The 22173-nt window shown below is 50.9% G+C and overlaps 2 protein-coding genes across 2 annotated transcripts; both read left to right on the forward strand.

Annotated features, from left to right (window-relative positions):
* Window positions 1–637: 637 nt before the first annotated feature.
* dhx9 (DEAH (Asp-Glu-Ala-His) box helicase 9) lies at window positions 638–21610 on the forward strand (the record flags this gene model as incomplete). Its single annotated transcript, XM_083928559.1, has 29 exons — window positions 638–719; window positions 2617–2759; window positions 2830–2970; window positions 3212–3335; window positions 4285–4357; window positions 4454–4541; window positions 4727–4875; window positions 5521–5567; window positions 5939–6075; window positions 6340–6429; window positions 6803–6964; window positions 7054–7131; window positions 7212–7403; window positions 8375–8516; window positions 9104–9186; window positions 9278–9434; window positions 9518–9615; window positions 9700–9913; window positions 10901–10995; window positions 11120–11193; window positions 13619–13771; window positions 14617–14777; window positions 14866–14977; window positions 15080–15241; window positions 15341–15468; window positions 15551–15780; window positions 15865–15980; window positions 20459–20659; window positions 21292–21610. The coding sequence occupies exons 2-29, from the start codon at window positions 2649–2651 to the stop codon at window positions 21608–21610; spliced, it is 3837 nt and encodes a 1278-aa protein (XP_083784685.1). The 5' UTR covers window positions 638–719; window positions 2617–2648.
* On the forward strand, window positions 18244–20073 carry LOC310957395 (tripartite motif-containing protein 16-like; the record flags this gene model as incomplete). The annotated part of the gene is made up of 1 exon (XM_083927942.1): window positions 18244–20073. The coding sequence occupies exon 1, from the start codon at window positions 18274–18276 to the stop codon at window positions 20071–20073; it is 1800 nt and encodes a 599-aa protein (XP_083784068.1). The 5' UTR covers window positions 18244–18273.
* Window positions 21611–22173: the final 563 nt, after the last annotated feature.

Raw genomic sequence — 22173 nt, forward strand, 5'->3', positions numbered from 1 at the left:
TGAGGGAGGTGGAGCTCCCAGTTAGATCTGGGGGGGCTCACCTCCACACACAGTCTGGATCTGGACCCGTGCTCCTGGATAGGGGCTGGACCCTGGTCTTCTCTGGAGGGGCCCAGGGTGTGAGGGGCCGGACGGGTGTGGGGAGACTCTCAAACCCCCGGCTGAGCGCCGCGGTGTTGGAGTAGACCCCGGTGGACCAGAGGGTGGCCTCCTTACGCCTGCGGGTGGTGGGGGGGGGACTCTGACTGTTGTTGGTGCAGATGCAGCGAACAGCAGTTCAGAGTCTGGGGCCTTCTTGGAGACCCTGAATGGAGTCCTGCATGGGGCTCCAGTAGGGGACTCCAGAGTCCTGCTGGGAGACTTCAACGCCCACGTGGGCAACGATGGAGACACCTGGAGAGGCTGATTGGGAGGAACGGCCTCCCTGATCTAAACCTATCTCATTTATATATTATTATATTATTTATCTTATTAATATCTTATTATATTATCTTTGTTATGAATATCTTATTATATTATATATCTTATTAAAAGCTTATTAATATCTTATGAATTCCTTTTTATGTATTTGTTTGTCAGTCCTCTAAATGAGGCTCCAGTCCAGCAGGGGGCGACCTCGACACATGAAGCCGACCATCGTTCATCATCCTCGGGGAGGAAGTGAGCGAAGCCCCGGTGTCTGTGTGGAGGAACTGTGAGCTGACCGGACCTGATATTTGGTAATAACACAAATATTCAGACATTTATTTATGTACTTAATTAAAATACTGTTTTAATATTTCACTCACGCGCTGATAAATGTTTCATTTATTCATCGCTACGCAGCAACGAGCTAATGTTAGCCTAGCATGCTAGCAGCGCCAGCTAGCGAGAAGCTAACGTTAGCTTAGCATGTTTGTAGCTTAACGAGAGTGTTATTCAGAGTGAGCTAGGCTACTTAATAAAGCTAAACAAAAATAAAAATAAACATTAATAAAGCTGCAACAAACACAGAATTATAAATATTGAATTTTAGTTTGAAACGTTTCTAAATTGTTCGTAATTATTAATTTTCCTCTGAGATTATTAAATATATTAATCAATAACAAGCCTTTAAGTTAAAAAAAATAAAATAAAAATAATTTAAAAAATGTATTAGTCAAAAACAAGTCTTTAAGTTTCGTAAAAAAAATCATAAAAAAGTATCTTATTCAGAAGATTTTTCACATTTGTTTTATTTTATTTTTTCAGACGAGACACAAACTCAGGGTTAGTTCAGGTGCAGTTCGTCTGTTTTAAGGAAAGAAAAGAAAAACACACCGACATGAATCCATCTGTTCCCCCGACGACCACGTCACACGACACGCTCACAACAACACAAACAAACAACAAACAAACAAACAACAAAACAAACAAACAAACAAGTGACCCAGAAACAAGCGACCTGAGGAGATAAAGTGGGAAAAAGAAAAACACACTAAAAACTAAAAGCAAAAATTCATTCATTCATTCATCTTCAGCCTCTTGTCCCTGTCGGGGTCTCGGGGTGCTGGAGCCGATCCCAGCTGACATCGGGCGTGAGGCGGGGTCCACCCTGGACAGGACGCCAGTCTATCACAGGACACATAGAGACGAACAGAGACAGACAACCATTCACACCTACGGGTGATTTAGAGTCATCAATGAACCCAACACCTGCACGTCTTTGGACTGTGGGAGGAAACCGGAGAACCCGGAGAAAACCCACGCACACACGGGGAGAACATGCTCCACACAGAAGGGCCCCAGCCGGGATTCAAACCCACGCACACGGGGAGAACATGCAAACTCCACACAGAAGGGCCCCAGCACACACACCACATCATTTAAGAGAAACACGACCAAAAATAAATCAAGTGTCGACAGTTTCAGACCAATAAGCATCTACAGTCAGGGCGCCCTCCCACTGTGCCTCCGTCCCGTGCCCCGTGCTTTAGGGTCCTTGTCCCCCCCTCCAGGCCCGTTTGTACTCACACTACCTGGGCCTCGGAGAATGCTTCTTGCTGCCTATACGTCATCACGCCGTAACACGTCACACGCATTGATGACGTCATGGCGATGCGTGGCTTTGTTTCCAGATCTTTCCGTAGACCTCGGAGTTTTTGTGCGTCTTGTCGACTGTTTTTGAATCTTTTCATCGACCAAATCTGCAGTAAACACTCCACCTCCGCATCACACCAACGTGAACCTTTCACCGCCATTGTTTGAAATGTCCGCGCATGGTCCCTCCTTCTTTTTTCTACGTCCCAACAGGCGCACAGGAAATGACCTCAGAGCCGCCGTAGGCCTCGTGCTCGTACACGTGCGCACGCTCGTGCTCGTACACGTGCAAACGTGCTTTACTAAAGCCCACCTCTCCCAAACGGGCCGTGGACGGCAAGCGTGCCGCTCCTAGACGTGGTACGGTTGCACTCACACTGGTCAAAGGAACCAGACTTTAGCCGTGACACGTGCTGGGGCACGGGACGGAGGCACAGTGGGAGGGCGCCCTCAGTGGTTGGACCTGGTGTGAGTGAACACCAGCTGAACTTCTATCACTACAGCACATAAAGCGTCCTGTTTGCTCATGAACTGACGGGTTGGTTTTGTATTCCCCAGATTAAAGGCCCCTCCCCTTCCTTCGGTCCAACATGGCCGACATCAAGAACTTCCTGTACGCCTGGTGCGGGAAAAAGAAGCTGACGCCGAGCTACGACATCCGAGCTGCAGGGAACAAGAACCGTCAGAAGTTCATGTGTGAGGTGAGTTTCCTCATGTTTAGTGGAACGTGCTCTCGTTCACCTCCTCTAACCCCGACTGTGCTGCGTTCAGGTGCGCGTGGACACCTACGACTACATCGGGATGGGAAACTCCACCAACAAGAAGGACGCGCAGACCAACGCCGCCAGGGACTTCGTCAACTACCTGGTCCGCATCGGACAGATGAGCGCAGCAGAGGTCCCGGCCTTTGGGGTCAGAACTCCTCGAGTTGTCTTATTTATTTTATAGGCTGGACACACACACACACACACACACACACACACACACACACACACACACACACACACACACACACACACACAGACACGCACAAGCACACACACACACACACACACACACACACACACACACACACACACGAGCAGACACACACACACACACACACACACACACACATTCACATTCATTCATTCCTCTCCTTCTTCGTCACCAGGTGAGCGCTCCAGGAGGAGACCAGCCTGACGGAGGAGGAGGAGGAGGAGGAGGAGACGGGGTCTTTGGAAGCCTCCCCTCCAGCGGTCCTCTGCCGCCTCACCTGGTGGTTAAAGCTGAACAAGGTCTCGTCTCCACTTTGTGTCTTCTTCTATTTTAGTCATTTTGCATCTTTTTGTGGTGGTTTTGCATCTATTTTTAGTCATTTTGCATCTTTTTGTGGTGGTTTTGCATCTTTTTGTGGTGGTTTTGCATCTATTTTTAGTCATTTTGCATCTTTTTGTGGTGGTTTTGCATCTATTCTTAGTCATTTTGCATCTTTTTGTGGTGGTTTTGCATCTATTTTTAGTCATTTTGCATCTTTTTGTGCTGGTTTTGCATCTATTTTTAGTCATTTAGCATCTTTTTGTGGTGGTTTTGCATCTATTTTTAGTCATTTTGCATCTTTTTGTGGTGGTTTTGCATCTATTTTTAGTCATTTTGCATCTTTTTGTGCTGATTTTGCATCTATTTTTAGTCATTTTGCATCTTTTTGTGCTGGTTTTGCATCTATTTTTAGTCATTTTGCATCTTTTTGTGCTGGTTTTGCATCTATTTTTAGTCATTTTGCATCTTTTTGTGGTGGTTTTGCATCTTTTTTTAGTCATTTTGCATCTTTTTGTGCTGGTTTTGCATCTATTTTTAGTCATTTTGCATCTTTTTGTGCTGATTTTGCATCTATTTTTAGTCATTTTGCATCTTTTTGTGGTGGTTTTGCATCTATTTTTAGTCATTTTGCATCTTTTTGTGCTGATTTTGCATCTATTTTTAGTCATTTTGCATCTTTTTGTGCTGATTTTGCATCTATTTTTAGTCATTTTGCATCTTTTTGTGCTGGTTTTGCATCTATTTTGAGTCATTTTGCATCTTTTTGTGCTGATTTTGCATCTATTTTTAGTCATTTTGCATCTTTTTGTGCAGGTTTTGCATATATTTTTAGTCATTTTGCATCTTTGTCATCATCTTTTGTCTGTTTGTGATCACACTGTTTTCTTTCAGGGCTCATAATTGTGGGTTTGTTGTTGTTGTTGTTAGAGGGGGAAGGCCGCAGCAGCCGGCCGGTGCCAGGAGTGACTGGACTCGGATACTCAGGAGGAGCAAACTCTGGGTGGGGAGGAGGAGGAGGAGGAGCAGGAGGAGGAGGAGGAGGAGGAGGAGGAGGAGGAGGAGGAGGAGGAGCAGGAGCAGGAGGAGGAGGAGGAGGAGGAGGAGGAGGAGAAGGAGCTCAGTGGGACAGAGGAGCCAACCTGAAGGAGTACTACGCCCGGAGAGACGAGCAGGAGGCTCAGGCGGTACGTCACTTCCTGTTTATTCAGACTGGAGAGACGCACGCAGCCGTCTGAAGCTTCGGTTTGGCATCTTGGAACCACTCATGACCATATTTGGACATGTTCAGTGGCACTGTGCTAAGCTAAATGCTAAAGAGGGTTATTTTTATTCCTTTTTAAACGTTTATTTCCGTGTTATTAATCTGCAGACTCTGGAGTCGGAGGAGGTCGACCTGAACGCCAACCTCCACGGAAACTGGACCCTGGAGAACGCCAAAGCCCGTCTGAACCAGTTCTTCCAGAAGGAGAAAACCAGCGCTGAGTATAAGTACAGCCAAGTGGGACCGGACCACAACAGGTCTGCAGCAGAACACAACATCTTTACATTCATATATATGTTTTATTTTAATGTCGCTCAATCAATCACAGCGGCTGCGTCGGCGTGACGCTCGGAGACGCAGCCGCTGTGATTGGTCGTTGAAATCCCACGTGTGGAGGTGAGAAGTGGGTCGGGACGTTCCTGTATGTTTTTCTGCTGGACTGCTGTTGAAGCCAGAGACCTCCGGAGTGTGTCGGCCACACCACAGAGATCTCACTGTGATTATTATGATGATTATTAATAATATTAGAGAATCAGAGGTTATATTAATCCAGACAGAACCAGTGTTCCAGTCCTGGAAACACCTGGAACAGGATGAAATAATCAGTCGGTGACGGTGACACCAGAACTCACAGCCTCTCACTGATGAAGACACGGGACGGTGTTTAGGTGCACTAACGCGGTCCCGTGGGTGCAGCTCGGGCCGGTTGTGATTTCTGGTGTCGCTGTGTCGCCGCAGGGCAGAGCTGCTGCTGCTGCTGCCGCTGCTCTTTAATCTCAAGAAGTCTGGCAGAAAAGCATACGGGCCTCCTGCAGGTGAGTCCGTCGCTCCTCACTTTGAGCTTCTCTCGTCTTATTTTTAAAAGCGCAGAGGAAGTGAAGTTGTGATGTTTGTGTGTGCAGGAGCTTCATCGCTGAGATGCAGCTGTTCGTGAGGCAGCTGGGCAGAAGTAAGGCTCCTTCTTCTTCCTGTCTTCTTCCACTCTGCACCGCATTTCCCCTTTAAACAGCATAAACGTGTGTTAAAGTGTCCTCTAGGAGCATCAACGTGTGTTAAAGTGTCCTCTAGGAGCATAAACGTGTGCTAAAGTGTCCTCTAGGAGCCTAAACGTGTGCTAAAGTGTCCTCTAGGAGCATAAACGTGTGTTAAAGTGTCCTCTAGGAGCCTAAACGTGTGCTAAAGTGTCCTCTAGGAGCATAAACGTGTGTTAAAGTGTCCTCTAGGAGCATAAACGTGTGTTAAAGTGTCCTCTAGGAGCATAAACGTGTGTTAAAGTGTCCTCTAGGAGTGTGTGTCAGCAGCTGCTCCGTGTGTCTGCAGGGATCACGGCTCGAGAACACGGCTCCAACAAGAAGCTGGCGGCTCAGTCGTGCGCTCTGTCGCTGGTGCGGCAGCTGTACCACCTGGGCGTCCTGGAGGCGTACTCGGGCGTCACCAAGAAGAAGGAGGGCGAGACGGTGAGACCCCGACACACCCGGAGAACACCCGTCTGTTCCCTGCACCCGCTGCAGTCTCTCACTCTGTCCTCGTGTGTGTGTGTGTGTGTGTGTGTGTGTGTGTGTGTGTGTGTGTGTGTGTGTGTGTGTGTGTGTGTGTGTGTGTGTGTGTGTGTGTGTGTGTGTGTGTGTGTGTGTGTGTGTGTGTGTGTGTGTGTGTGTGTGTGTGTGTGTGTGTGTGTGTGTGTGTGTGTGTGTGTGTGTGTGTGTGTGTTTGGTTTCCAGCTGGAGGCGTTCGACGTCAGCGTGACTCCAGACCTGCAGCAGCAGCTCGCCGCCACAGTCCAGGAGCTCGGGGTCGCCATCCCCCCCCCGGTGAGTCAGCTGAGACCCCGCACTGAGCGCTTCATCAGGGCTTCTGCTCTGCTGCACGGGTCCTAGAGAAGAGAGAAACTTATTTCTGAGAGTCTCCTCACAGTTTGGTCACAGTGGCGTGAGGCGGCGGCGCCGGCGTCCCAAACTCACCGTCACGATGTCGCTGCGGGACGTGTTCTGCTGCTCGCCACAGGAAAGGAGCAGAAATGTTTCAGGGTCGTTATGAAAGTGGCTCATGAATCATTTCCTTTCGTCTTAATTCGTACTTTTCCGCGGCTCAGAGTTAATTCTTGTCCGTGGAGACTCGCACGCGTCAGAACCCCCGTCTCTTTGACCTGAGGGTCGAGTGTCTAACTTCCTGTCGTCCTTTCAGCCCGAGGACCCGTCCACCAAAGTGTCTCTGGTTCAGGGGAAGATGGCGTCGTTTGAGCCGTCCCAGCGTCAGAGCGGCGCCGGGGTCGTCCCCTGGTCGCCCCCGCAGGTCAACTGGAACCCGTGGACCAGCAGCAACATCGACGAGGGACCGCTGGCCTACGTGAGTGTGTGTTCTGGTGACGGAGACGCTTCACACTGTTGTTTTTCATGTCACAACACTGAGCCGTGCTTCCTGTGACCCCTCTGCAGTGCACGCCGGAGCAGATCAGCGAGGACCTGCGCGGCGAGCTGTCGTACCAGCAGGAGCACGACGAATGTCTGCAGAAGGTGACGGACCTTCTGCTCCTCTCCTCCGTCGACTCAGGGAACAGAAGGTGGAGAAGTTTAAACATTAACTGTGTTTTCAGATCATGGCGGAGCGCGAGCGGCTGCCCGTCAAACAGTTTGAGCATGACATCATGAGCGCCGTGGAGAACAACTCGGTGGTGATCATCAGAGGAGCGACGGGCTGCGGGAAAACCACCCAGGTGCCCCAGTACATCCTGGACCGCTTCATCCAGGGAGGCAAGGCGTCCGACTGCAACATCGTGGTCACCCAGGTAACCGATCCGTCAACACTCCGTAAATAATCCTTCAGAGTAACGTCAGGGCTGCAGTCGACTGAGGACTCTCCGGGTCGACCCGTCGCCGTTATTCAGGTCCGTGAGTCGACGATTGTAAGGCGTCCATCTTTATTTACGGTGCACGCCCCACGCACTCTTCAAGACACGTGTTAATGACGCACAGGCCTGAAGAGTTTAGGCTGCTGTTAAAGTGTAAACTCCTCCCCCAGGGTCTTTGTCTGCACTTTAGTCCTCCGTAACCATGGAGACGGTTTTTATTAAGGTAGAAATCCAGGAGAGATGCTAACAGCCGGACGTGGCTAACAGTGGTTAGCTCGGGGCAGCACGGTGAAGGCATTCAAAGGTCTTTTTTAACCACTAATGCTGCTGAAAATAACAGCAAACCTCTGCAGCAGCATGAGAAGAGTCCCTACACACACACACACACACGCGCACACACACACACACACACACACACACATGAGAAGAGTCCCTACACACACAACAAAGCGTCATCAGCGTAGTTTGTGAAGCCAGAGTTTATTAAAGAGTGTTTTAAAGACTTACCTACTGGCCCCTGTACCAGCTCCTCTCATAGTAAAGTCCATTACAGTGAAGGAGCCCATTGCTGCTTTGTTGTGTGTGTAGGGACTCTTCTCATGCTGCTGCAGAGGTTTGCTGTTATTTTCTGCAGCATTAGTGGTTAAAAAAGACCTTTAAATGCCTTCATCGTGCTGCCCCGAGCTAATCACTGTTAGCCACGTCCGGCTGTTAGCATCTCTCCTGGATTTCTACTTTAATAGTTGTTAGCTTCGGCCCTCCGTAGATTACAGAAGGAGTCAATAAAGTCCATGATTAAAAATATTTTTTATGTAAAGATGCATAAAAACCAAGCAGTCGTAACATTGAGTGTGTTTTTAATGTTCCTCGCTGACGTGGTGGCGTGTGTTTCCTGTTTCCTCCTGCAGCCGCGGAGGATCAGCGCCGTGTCGGTGGCCGAGCGCGTCGCCTACGAGAGAGGAGAGGATGTGGGGAAGAGCTGCGGCTACAGCGTCCGCTTCGAGTCCGTCCTGCCTCGACCGCACGCCAGCGTCCTCTTCTGCACCGTCGGTACGTAAACAGACTCCAACCACGGCACCGCGGCCGTGACAGGAAATGAACCGTGTTCTCCCGGATATAAGACGCCGTTATTTTATTAAAGTGCCTGCGTCCACAGACAGAGTCACAGAGTCAACAGTCACAACAGCAGATGGAGCCAAACATCTGTAAAACCAGTTTCTTTCATCACAACACAGTTTACAGAGACGACTAGCTTAGCTTAGCTCAGCTTAGCTTAGCTTAGCTTAGCTTAGCTTAGCTTAGCTTAGCGGGACAGGGGCCTGAGACACGGAGACACAGTGAAGTCCTGAAAAGTGTGAGGAGGAGTTCTGATCCATCTGAATATAAATGAACGCATCAGAGTCAAACAGCTGTGAAACAAGATAAACATAAGGTTCCCTTGTTGTGCGTGTGCGCTGCTGTTGTGCGTGTGCGCTGCTGTTGTGCGTGTGCGCTGCTGTTGTGCGTGTGCGCTGCTGTTGTGCGCGTGCGCTGCTGTTGTGCGCGTGCGCTGCTGTTGTGCGTGTGCGCTGCTGTTGTGCGTGTGCGCTGCTGTTGTGCGTGTGCAGGATGATGACGAGTGTGTGTTTGTGTTTCAGGTGTTTTGCTGCGAAAGCTGGAAGCAGGAATCCGGGGCATCAGTCACGTGATCGTCGACGAAATCCACGAGAGAGACATCAACGTGAGTCAGTGTGTGACAGACTCAGGGTCCCGTGGTCTGCGTCCAGTCTGACCCTGCGTGTGTGTGTGTGTGTGTGTGTGTGTGTGTGCAGACCGACTTCCTGATGGTGGTCCTCAGGGACGTGATTCAGACCTACCCCGAGGTCCGCATCATCCTCATGTCGGCCACCATTGACACCACCATGTTCAGGGAATACTTCTTCAACGCGCCCATCATTGAGGTGTTTGGACGCACCTTCCCCGTCCAAGGTAGCCCCGCCCCCTCCTGACCTCACCTGTGTGTGCACGTTTAGCTTCTGCAGCAGTCAGTGACGGATCTTTGTTTTAAACAGAGTATTTCCTGGAAGATTGCATCCAGATGACCAACTTCGTCCCTCCCCCGATGGACCGTAAGAAGAAAGAAAAAGACGAGGAGGGAGGCGAGGAGGATGTGAGCCGCAGTCCTGTCCCTCGCTGTCAGACATCGTAACGCTGCTGCAGCTCGGTGACGCGTGTTTTCTCCCCCTGCGTGCAGACCAACTGTAACCTGATCTGTGGGCCGGACTACACGCCGGACACGAAGCGCTCGATGGCTCAGATCAACGAGAAGGAGACGTCCTTCGAGCTGGTGGAGGCTCTCCTGAGGTACATCGAGACGCTGAAGGTGGCCGGGGCTGTGCTCATCTTCCTGCCCGGCTGGAACCTCATCTTCTCCATGCAGAGGCACCTGGAGACCAACCCCCACTTTGGTACGTCCCTGCACCGCCTGAGAGACTGTGACTGCAGCCTCGTCCCTGCAGACGGAGACAGAAACACCTGAAGGGCTCCACAACAAGCTGAACTCATTCACCTGTGTTACATGAGTGATGGAGAGACTGGAGATTCAGAGGGAGATCAACGTGGACGGGCTCCTGACCGGCCTACCGGGCACAGGCCCGCGGCCCAGACTCACCAAATGGTGCTAAATGACTGAAAAAAGACACAAAATGATTAAAAACATACACATAATTACTATAAACTACCAAAATGACCTCAAAGAAACATGAAACAACTACAAAAACCTGCCAAATGACTTTGAATAGATGCAAGAAAATCAGCATAAATGAACAAAAGGAGACACAAAGAACCATAAAACATCTAAAAATACATGGAAAACAACTACGAAGAGAAGCAAAATATCTAAAAATAGACACAAAACAATTAAAAACATACACATAATTACTATAAACGACCCAAAATGACCTCAAAGTAACATGAAACAACTGTAAATAGATGTAAAACAACCTTAAACTGATGCTAAATGACTGAAAATAGACACAAAACGATTAAAAACATACATATTTCACTATAAACGACCATAAAACATCTTAAAATACATGGAAAACAACAACAAAGAGAAGCAAAACAGCAAAAAATCGACTACAGACGACCTAGAATGACCTCAAAGAAACATAAATCAACTGTAAATAGATGTTAAACAACCATAAAGTAAACGCTAAATGCAAGAAAATGGACACAAAACGATTAAAAACATACATATTTAACTATAAATGACCCAAAATGACCTCAAATAAACATAAATCAACTGAAAAATAGATGTAAAACAACTGTAAATAGTTACAAAACCACACAAAGACTCAAAGTGACTTCAGGTGGACGGGACTGAACTTCTGTGTGTCTGAGTCCGTGTGATGGAGGTTGTGTTTGTGTCTCATGTTGTCGTTTGATGTTTCCAGGAAGTAACCGGTACCGGATCCTGCCGCTCCACTCGCAGGTCCCCCGAGAGGAGCAGAGGAGGGTGTTTGAACCGGTGCCCGACAACATGAGGAAGGTCCGACTCTTTGAACTCCTTTAAACTATCACAAAAGGATCCGGATGTGTTTAAAGGTCGATCCGGTCTGTTGTTGTTGTTGTTGTTGTTGTTGTTGTTTATTAACGTGGTGTTTGACCTGCAGGTGATTCTGTCCACCAACATCGCAGAGACCAGCATCACCATCAACGACGTCGTCTACGTCATCGACTCCTGCAAGTGAGTGTGTCCGCGTTGACTTTAGGTCTGTACGGTCCTGAGGCGTGGTCTGAAGGTTTAGTCCTCAAGTGTAGTCCAGAGGTGTAGTCCTGAGGTGAAGTCCGGAGGCGTGGTCATGAGGTGAAGTCCTCCAGCATAGGCCTGAGGTGTAGTCCAGAGGTGTAGTCCAGAGGTGTAGTCCTGAGGTATAGTCATGAGGGGTAGTCCTGAGGTGTAGCCTTAGGTGTAGTCCTGAGGTGTAGTCCTGAGGCGTAGTCCTGAGGCGTGGTCATGAGGTGTAGTCCAGAGGTGAAGTCCAGAGGTGAAGTCCAGAGGTGAAGTCCAGAGGTGAAGTCCGGAGGTGAAGTCCGGAGGTGAAGTCCGGAGGTGTAGCCCTGTGGCGTGGTCCGTAGGCGTAGTCCTCAGGTGTAGTCCTGAGGTGAAGTCCTCAAGTGTAGTCCAGAGGTGTAGTCCAGAGGTGAAGTCCTCAAGCGTAGTCCAGAAGCGTAGTCCAGAGGTGTAGTCCAGAGGTGAAATCCAGAGGCGTAGTCCAGAGGCGTAGTCCGGAGGTGAAGTCCAGAGGTGTATTCCTCAAGCGTAGTCATGAGGTTTAGTCCTCAAGCATAGTACGGGGTGTAGTCCGGAGGTGTAGTCCGGAGGTGTAGTCCGGAGGTGAAGTCAGGAGGTGTAGTTCTCAAGCATAGTCCAGAGGTGTAGTCCTGAGGTGTAGTCCGGAGGTGTAGTCCGGAGGTGTAGTCCGGAGGTGTAGTCCGGAGGTGTAGTCCTGAGGTGTAGTCAGGAGGTGAAGTCCAGAGGTGTAGTCTGTAGGTGAAGTCCGTAGGTGAAGTCCTGAGGTGTAGTCCGGGGGTGTAGTCCTGAGGTGTAGTCCGGAGGTGTAGTCCGGAGGTGTAGTCCTGAGGTGTAGTCCGGAGGTGTAGTCCAGAGGTGTAGTCCAGAGGTGTAGTCAGGAGGTGTAGTCAGGAGGTATAGTCCAGAGGTGTAGTCCGGAGGTGTAGTCCGGAGGTGTAGTCCTGAGGTGTAGTCCGGAGGTGAAGTCATGAGGTGTAGTCCTGAGGTTTAGTCCTGAGGCGTAGTCCTGAGGTGTGGTCATGAGGTGTAGTCCAGAGGTGAAGTCCAGAGGTGAAGTCCAGAGGTGAAGTCCGGAGGTGAAGTCCGGAGGTGTAGTCCTGTGGCGTGGTCCGTAGGCGTAGTCCTCAAGTGTAGTCCTGAGGTGAAGTCCTCAAGTGTAGTCCAGAGGTGTAGTCCAGAGGTGTAGTCCTGAGGTGTAGTCCAGAGGTGTAGTCCTGAGGTGTAGTCCAGAGGTGTAGTCCTGAGGTGAAGTCCTCAAGCGTAGTCCAGAAGCGTAGTCCAGAGGTGTAGTCCTGAGGTGTAGTCCAGAGGTGTAGTCCTGAGGTGTAGTCCAGAGGTGTAGTCCTGAGGTGTAGTCCAGAGGTGAAATCCAGAGGCGTAGTCCAGAGGCGTAGTCCGGAGGTGAAGTCCAGAGGCGTAGTCCAGAGGCGTAGTCCAGAGGTGTAGTCCAGAGGTGTATTCCTCAAGCGTAGTCATGAGGTTTAGTCCTCAAGCATAGTACGGGGTGTAGTCCGGAGGTGTAGTCCGGAGGTGTAGTCCGGAGGTGAAGTCAGGAGGTGTAGTTCTCAAGCATAGTCCAGAGGTGTAGTCCTGAGGTGTAGTCCGGAGGTGTAGTCCTGAGGTGTAGTCCGGAGGTGTAGTCCGGAGGTGTAGTCCTGAGGTGTAGTCAGGAGGTGAAGTCCAGAGGTGTAGTCTGTAGGTGAAGTCCGTAGGTGAAGTCCTGAGGTGTAGTCCGGGGGTGTAGTCCGGGGGTGTAGTCCTGAGGTGTAGTCCTGAGGTGTAGTCCTGAGGTGTAGTCCGGAGGTGTAGTCCAGAGGTGTAGTCAGGAGGTGTAGTCAGGAGGTGTAGTCCAGAGGTGTAGTCCGGAGGTGTAGTCCTGAGGTGTAGTCCGGAGGTGTAGTCCGGAGGTGTAGTCCGGAGGTGTAGTCCTGAGGGTAAGTCCTGAGGTGTAGTCCTGAGGTGTAGTCCTGAGGTGTAGTCAGGAGGTGTAGTCCGGAGGTGAAGTCAGGAGGTGTAGTCCAGAGGTGTAGTCCGGAGGTGTAGTCTGGAGGTGTCGTCCTGAGGTGTAGTCCTGAGGTGTAGTCTGGAGGTTTAGTCCTGAGGTGTAGTCCTGAGGTGTAGTCCTGAGGTGTAGTCCTGAGGTGAAGTCAGGAGGTGTAGTCCGGAGGTGAAGTCAGGAGGTGTAGTCCTGAGGTGAAGTCAGGAGGTGTAGTCCAGAGGGGTAGTCCGGAGGTGTAGTCCGGAGGCGTAGTCCTGAGGTGTAGTCCTGAGGCGTAGTCCGGAGGTGTAGTCCTGAGGTGTAGTCCTGAGGTGTAGTCCTGAGGTGTAGTCCTGACCCGTGTCTTCGTCCTCACAGGCAGAAGGTGAAGCTCTTCACGTCCCACAACAACATGACCAACTACGCCACCGTCTGGGCCTCAAAGACCAACCTGGAGCAGAGGAAGGGCCGAGCAGGACGAGTCCGGGCCGGATTCTGCTTCCACCTCTGCAGCAGCGCTCGCTTCGACAAGTAAGACTCCTCCTGACTCCTGACTCCTGACTCCTCCTGACTCCTGACTCCTGACTCCTCCTGACTCCTCCTGACTCCTGCTGACTCCTCCTTCATCCTGACTCCTCCTGAGTCCTGACTCCTACTGACTCCTGACTCCTCCTGACTCCTCCTGACTCCTGCTGACTCCTCCTTCACCCTGACTCCTCCTTCATCCTGACTCCTCCTGAGCCCTCCTTCATCCTGACTCCTCCTGAGCCCTCCTTCATCCTGACTCCTCCTTCATCCTGACTCCTACTGACTCCTCCTGAGTCCTGACTCCTGCTGACTCCTCATTCATCCTGACTCCTCCTGAGCCCTCCTTCATCCTGACTCCTCCTGAGCCCTCCTTCATCCTGACTCCTCCTTCATCCTGACTCCTACTGACTCCTCCTGAGTCCTGACTCCTGCTGACTCCTCATTCATCCTGACTTCTCCTGACTCCTCATTCATCCTTACTCCTACTGAGTCTTGACACCTCCTTCATCCTGACTCCTCCTGAGCCCTCCTTCATCCTGACTCCTCCTTCATCCTGACTCCTCCTTCATCCTGACTCCTCCTTCATCCTGACTCCTCCTCCCCCTGACCCCTCCTCCCCCTGACTCCTCCTCCCCCTGACTCCTCCTCCCCCTGACTCCTCCTCCCCCTGACTCCTCCTCCCCCTGACTCCTCCTTCATCCTGACTCCTCCTCCCCCTGACCCCTCCCCCCCTGACTCCTCCTCCCCCTGACTCCTCCTCCCCCTGACTCCTCCTGACTCCTCCCCCCCCCCCGACCCCTCCTCCCCTGGCTCCTCCTGACTCCTCCTCCACCTGACTCCTCCTGCAGGTTGGAGACCCACATGACTCCAGAGATCTTCAGGACTCCTCTCCATGAAGTCGCTCTGAGCATCAAACTCCTGAGACTCGGAGCCATCGGACACTTCCTGTCCAAGGCCATCGAGCCGCCGCCGCTGGATGCCGTCATCGAGGCCGAACACACTCTGAGAGGTACACACACACACACACACACACACACACACAATAATAGTAATATTTGCAGTATATTTAACCCTGTGTGTGTGTGTGTGTGTGTCAGAGCTGGACGCCCTGGACACTAACGATGAGCTGACTCCTCTGGGACGGATCCTGGCCCGTCTGCCCATCGAGCCGCGTCTGGGGAAGATGATGATCATGGGCTGCATCTTCCAGTCAGTTTCTTCTTCTCCGCTTTATTCTTTGTACCTAAATCAGCTGACTTCCTGTTCCCTTACGTGACGTGTGGTTGTGTGTTTCCGTGTGTCCCCCTCCAGCGTTGGCGACGCCATGTGCACCATCTCCGCCGCAACCTGTTTCCCGGAGCCTTTCGTCAGCGAGGGCAAACGTCTCGGCTTCATCCACAGAAACTTTGCGGGCAGCCGCTTCTCGGACCACGTGGCTCTGCTGTCCGTCTTCCAGGCGTGGGACGACGTCAGGTGGGTGTGACCTCCGTGGCGGTGGCGAGAGATCCTGTTTGGTGTTCATTAACTGCCTCAGCGTCAAAAACACATTAACGCCGTGTTGTTCCTGTTCAGGATTAACGGCGAGGACGCAGAAAATCGTTTCTGTGAACACAAACGTCTCAACATGGCGACTCTGAGGATGACCTGGGAGGCCAAAGTCCAGCTGAAGGAGATCCTGGTCAACGCTGGATTCCCTGAAGGTACCTGAACGCACCTGAGAAGCGGCGTCCTGCCTGTTTTTATCCCAAATGGTTAACGTAGTCTCCTCCTGCGTCCCGTCAGAGTGTCTCATGACTCAGATGTTCAACACGGTCGGGCCGGACAACAACCTGGACGTGGTGATCTCTCTGCTCACCTTCGGCTCGTACCCCAACGTCTGCTACCACAAAGAGAAGAGGAAGATCCTGACCACCGAGGGCCGCAACGCCCTCATCCACAAGTCCTCCGTCAACTGCCCCTTCAGCAGCCACGACATGACCTACCCCTCGCCCTTCTTCGTCTTCAGTGAGAAGGTGAGAAGCGTCCGTCTTTAACTTTACGCTTCCGTTCCAAAGACATGTCTTCTTAAGACCCAAGCGTGTTTTTGTGTGTTTCAGATTCGAACCCGAGCGATCTCGGCCAAAGGGATGACGCTGGTCAGTCCTCTGCAGCTGCTGCTGTTCGCCTGCAAGAAGATCAACTCTGACGGAGACGTGGTGGAGCTCGACGACTGGTGAGGATCCACACGAATGAATTATGGCGTTGGAGCGTTTAGGATTTTTTGGGGGCGGGGCTTTAAATCACATCACTGGAGCCAGAAATATAATTTTTTATATATTTAAACATTTAAATACAATGCAAAGCTCTGGATCTACCGCTCAGTCCTGGTTCCTACCCTCACCTGTGGTCATGAAAGCTGGGTCAGGACCCAAAGAACCAGGTCCAGGTCAGGACCCAAAGAACCAGGTCCAGGTCAGGACCCACAGAACCAGGTCCAGGTCAGGACCCAAAGAACCAGGTCCAGGTCAGGACCCACAGAACCAGGTCCAGGTCAGGACCCAAAGAACCAGGTCCAGGTCAGGACCCAAAGAACCAGGTCCAGGTCAGGACCCAAAGAACCAGGTCCAGGTCAGGACCCACAGAACCAGGTCCAGGTCCAAGCGTGTGAAGTGTGTTTCCTCAGGAGGGGGTCTGGAGTCTCCCTTAGAGAGAGGGGGAGAAGTTCAGCATCCGTGAGGAACTCGGAGTAGAGCCGCTGCTCCTTTGTGTTGAAAGGAGCCAGTTGAGGTGGTTCAGGATCATCTGGTCTGGATGAACCCTGGGCGCCTCCCTAGGGAGGTGTTCCAGGCACGTCCAGCTGGGAGGAGGCCTCGGGGAAGACCCAGGACCAGGTGGAGAGATTAGATCTCCACACTGGCCTGGGAACGCCTCAGGATCCCCCAGTTAGAGCTGGTTAATGTGGCCCGGGAAAGGGAAGTTTGGGGTCCCTGCTGGAGCTGCTGCCCCTGAGACCTGATCCAGGATCAGAGGCTGGAGCTGCTGCCCCTGAGACCTGATCCAGGGTCAGAGGCTGGAGCTGCTGCCCCTGAGACCTGATCCAGGATCAGAGGCTGGAGCTGCTGCCCCTGAGACCTGATCCAGGATCAGAGGCTGGAGCTGCTGCCCCTGAGACCTGATCCAGGATCAGAGGCTGGAGCTGCTGCCCCCGAGACCTGATCCAGGATCAGAGGCTGGAGCTGCTGCCCCTGAGACCTGATCCAGGATCAGAGGCTGGAGCTGCTGCCCCTGAGACCTGATCCAGGACCAGAGGCTGGAGATGAGATGAGATTTAAATACAATGTTCAGATATAAATACTTTATATATTTGGATAATAATGACATTTGTTGACAGTTTTCACTAAGTTTAAAATCACGAAAGACAAAGAAAAGACAAATGTCACCAACAGGAAGTAAAAACTGATTTATTTAATCAATTATTAAAATAGTTTTAGTTTCTTATTTCTTACGTCTTTGGGGAGAATCAGGGAAATATGGAGAACAAAGTTTATTCTTACAGCACAATTCAACAACGAGGGAATTCAAAGTGCTTCATATGAAGAGCTCTTTATTTATATATATATAAATAAAGAGCTCTTTATTTATTTATATTTATATAAATAAAGAGCTCTTTTTCAAAACGAGATAAAAGCCAGATTTAAATAAATGAGTTTGAGCCTCTTTGCTGTAACTGAACATTTTCACTGCTTCATCAGAGTTTCTGCTGAATCTTTATTTCCTTGTTTAAAATAAAGATGCAGTTCCTTTCCGAACCTATCCTTAGCCTGAACGCGATACGTCCTCTCGACCAATCAGAATCCAGTGAGCGTTCTATGCGATCCAACATGGCGGCGCTCTGAAGGGGAGAGTTTTTTGTGTCGTCCGTCCGTTCAACACGTTCAGACTGAGCCTGAAAACCATTCTGACAAGATTAATGAATATGAACCAAATGTGTGGGTCAAAAATGTGATTTTCCTGTAAACTATTAAACTGGATTTAGAGCGTTTTGGAAAAGAGCTCCTCACATAAAACATATAAAACATTGTGAGAAATAAAACGTATAAATGTAAAACACATAAAAGGTCATTTTTCAAACATAACAGATTTTTACAGTAACAGAAGTTTAGATGCAGTCGTGGTTTAAAAGAGCTGAGATCTGCAGTTTCCTGGAAGCTTGTTTCAGATATTTTTGGACCTCTCCGTGTTTAGTTCTGACTCCAGAGCAAAAGAAAAGCTTTATAACTAAAAACCTTTTGAGTTGTTTGCAGCTTTTTACTGAAGCTTCATTTCACACACGTGGGTCTTGGTGCTGACCGCCCTTTAAACCCTCCTGGTGTTGTGTAAGAACAATAAAGCTGATCTTTGAAACCTGGAGCTTCGATAAGACGCTCACACGGTCGACACTGAGCGGAGCGATGGAGCAGAGAGGAGTTCAGCTGCACCAGGAACCCTCCTGTTGTTGGGTCTGTCTGGATCTACTGAAGGATCCGATGACTCTTCCCTGTGGACACAGCTTCTGCCTGAGCTGTGTTAAACTCCACTGGGCTGAAGAGGACGGCCCCCACAGCTGCCCTCAGTGCAGACAGTCCTTCACCCCGAGGCCTGACCTGGGGAAAAACACCATGTTGGCAGATTTAGTGGAGGACCTGAAGAAGACTGGACTCCACGCTGCTCCTGGTGATCCCTGCTCTGCTGGAGCTGGAGCTGTGGCCTGTGATGTCTGCACCGGGAGCAAACTGAAAGCTCTCCAGTCCTGTTTAAAGTGTGAGGCCTCTTACTGCGAGACACACCTGCAGCCTCACTACCACTCAGCTGCGTTCAGGAAACACCAGCTGGTGGAGCCCTCCAAGAAGCTGCAGGAGAACATCTGCTCTCATCACGATGAGCTGATGAAGATGTTCTGCCGCACTGATCAGCAGTGTATCTGTTATCTGTGCTCTGTGGACCGACACAGAGGCCACGACACGGTCTCAGCCGCAGCAGAGAGGAGCGAGAGGCAGAGAGAGGTCGAGGGGAGTCGACTCAACATCCAGCAGAGGATCCAGGACAGAGAGAACAATGTGAAGCTGCTTCAGCAGGAGGTGGAGGCCATCAACCGCTCTGCTGATGAAGCAGTGGAGGACAGTGAGAGGAGCTTCAGCGAGCTGATCCGTCTCCTGGAGCAAAGACGCTCTGAAGTGAAGCAGCAGCTCAGATCCCAGCAGGACACTGAAGTGAGTCGAGTCAAAGAGCTTCAGGAGGAGCTGGAGCAGGAGATCACTGAGCTGAAGAGGAGAGACGCTGAGCTGGAGCAGCTCTCACACACAGAGGACCACAGCCAGTTTCTACACAGCTACACCTCCCTGTCTCCACTCAGTCCGTCTGCATCCAGCATCAACGTCCGTCCTCTGAGACGCTTTGAGGACGTGACAGCAGCCGTGTCAGGACTCAGAGAGAAACTACAGGACGTCCTGACAGAGGGACGGACAAACGTCTCACTGACGGGCAGCGACGTGGGACTGGAGGGACCACGGGGAGCGAGTGTGAGGACGGCCCACACCGATAAGAAGAAAAGAAGAAGAAGAAGAAAATGCAAGAAGGCGCCAGTAGAGGAGGCCTTTGTGCAGGGTCCAGGGTTGAATGCTACGCCCCTGGATGTTTGGACACAACCAGAACCAGAACCCAGGACCAGATCTGACTTCTTAAGATATTCACGTGAACTCTCGTTGGATCCAAACACGGCACACCCACAGCTGTTACTGTCTGAGGGGAACAGAAGAGCAACCGTGACGAGTGGACGGCAGCGTTATCCAAGTCACCCGGACAGATTCACCGGTTACCTTCAGGTCCTGAGCAGAGAGGCTCTGACTGGACCCTGTTACTGGGAGGTGGAGTGGACGGGACCAGGAGCTTTTGTTGCAGTCACATACGGGTTTATCCTCAGAGCAGGGCGCTCGCATCACTGTGCACTCGGGCAAGATTGCACATCATTTGCGTTAAATTGTGACACTTTTGACGTGTGGTGCAACAATCAGCAGGTTCCCTCCTCAGGTCCTCGCTCCTCCAGAGTGGGGGTGTACCTGGACCACAGCGCAGGGGTTCTGAACTTCTACAGCGTCTCTGAAACCATGAACATGACTCTCATCAACACAGTAGAGACCACTTTCTTTGAGCCTCTCTACGCTGCACTCGGGTTTCACGACGCCTCTCTTTGTCCTGGAACCACGGCTGAGCTCTGTGACCTCAGACACACACGGGTCACGAGTCGGAGCCAACGGACGCAGCGTCTCCGTCAGCTCCGTTCTCTCTAACTCGATCCAGTCGTCCTCCCCTACAGGAGTCTCCATCTGTCAGACTTTGACTCCGCCTCATTTCCTCTGACCAAAAAAGGGCATGTATGTGACGTTGGGGGGAGGGGCGTACGTCCGTCTGGCTGACGTTTACCTCCGAGGAGAAGTGAGGGCCAGAGGCTAGCTGTCACACAAGAGGCCACGCCCCTAATCATTCACAAACTTTAACCTCCAATCAAATAAAAACTAGCCTGGTCCAAACATGGAGGTCTTTGGGGACTGGTTCTAAAATGGGGGTCTATGGGGACTGAGTCTTGGGTTCAGTGACCCCGGGCGCTCAGACCAACACAAAGATTCAGCGTCTCACAGGAAGTGGGTGGTGACCTTTTCACAATAATGTGTGCAGGATCAAACTGAGGATCCCTCACGAGGTGGCGGGCGGGATGGCGGCGCTGCGGGCCGGACTGGAGGCTCTGGTGGTGGAAGTGACCAAAGACCCAGAATACATCCGACAGATGGACCCGACCAACCAGAAGCTGCTGAACCTCATCAGACTCACGTCCAAACCCTCGGCCGCTGGAATGAACATGATGGCGAGCAACCAGAGGTAAGGACCCGCCCCCCCCCCACACACCAGACCCAGATCAGACCCAGACACACACACACACACACACACACACACACACACACACACACACACACACACACACACACACACACACACACACACACACACACACACACACACACACACACACGTTTGTGACGTCATCAGGTCGTTTAAGATCATTTTGTTTTTTAACCACACAACAAAGCAGCATCAGCGTAGTTAGTGAATCCAGAGTTTATTAAAGAGTGTTTTAAAGACTTACCTACTGGCCCCTGCACCAGCTCCTCTCATAGTAAAGTCCATTACAGTGGAAGGAGCCCATTGGTGCTTTGTTGTGTGTGTAGGGACTCTTCTCATGCTGCTGCAGAGGTTTGCTGTTATTTTCAGCAGCATTAGTGGTTAAAAAAGACCTTTGAATGCCTTCACCGTGCTGCCCCGAGCTAACCACTGTTAGCCACGTCCGGCTGTTAGCATCTCTCCTGGATTTCTACCTTTATAAAAACGGTCTCCATGGTTACGGAGGATTAAAGTGCAGACAAAGACCCTGGAGGAGGAGTTTACACTGATGTAGTTCTTTAAATCTGTGATAATTCACTTTAACAACGATTCTCCTCCGTCTCTCTGCACAGGATGGGAGACGGGCCGCGGCCTCCGAAGATGGCACGCTTTGACGGAGGCGGTGGTGGTGGTGGTTACCGAGGAAGAGGAGGAGGAGGAGGAGGAGGATATAGAGGAGGCGGAGGATATGGAGGTGGAGGAGGATATGGAGGTGGAGGGGGAGGGTACAGGGGAGGCGGGGGTTACAGAGGTGGAGGTGGATACGGAGGGGGCGGAGGTTATAGAGGAGGAGGAGGAGGTGGAGGCTACGGAGGGGGAGGAGGAGGAGGCTACGGAGGAGGAGGAGGAGGAGGCTACGGAGGAGGAGGGGGGTACAGAGGGGGTTATTAACATTTAATCGTCATGGAAACGGTGACGACGACTTATTTTTTATAACGTATGCGGAGGTGTTTCCTCGCAGCTGTTTGTGGATTATTGTTTGTTGTAAAATTGATGATGGAATAAAACGTTTACACTTCAGCCGAGGTCTCAGAGTTTGTGTTAAAGTGTCCTCTAGGAGCATAAACATGTGTGTTAAAGTGCCCTCTAGGAGCATAAACGTGTGCTAAAGTGTCCTCTAGGAGCATAAACGTGTGTTAAAGTGTCCTCTAGGAGCATAAACGTGTGTTAAAGTGTCCTCTAGGAGCATAAACGTGTGCTAAAGTGTCCTCTAGGAGCATAAACGTGTGTTAAAGTGTCCTCTAGGAGCATAAACGTGTGCTAAAGTGTCCTCTAGGAGCATAAACGTGTGTTAAAGTGTCCTCTAGGAGCATAAACGTGTGCTAAAGTGTCCTCTAGGAGCTGAAACGTGTGTGAAAGTGTCCTCTAGGAGCATAAACGTGTGCTAAAGTGTCTTCTAGGAGCATAAACGTGTGTTAAAGTGTCCTCTAGGAGCCTAAACGTGTGTTAAAGTG

This window comes from Echiichthys vipera (genome assembly GCF_963691815.1).
Source record: "Echiichthys vipera genome assembly, chromosome: 15".
Lineage (NCBI taxonomy): Eukaryota > Metazoa > Chordata > Actinopteri > Perciformes > Trachinidae > Echiichthys > Echiichthys vipera.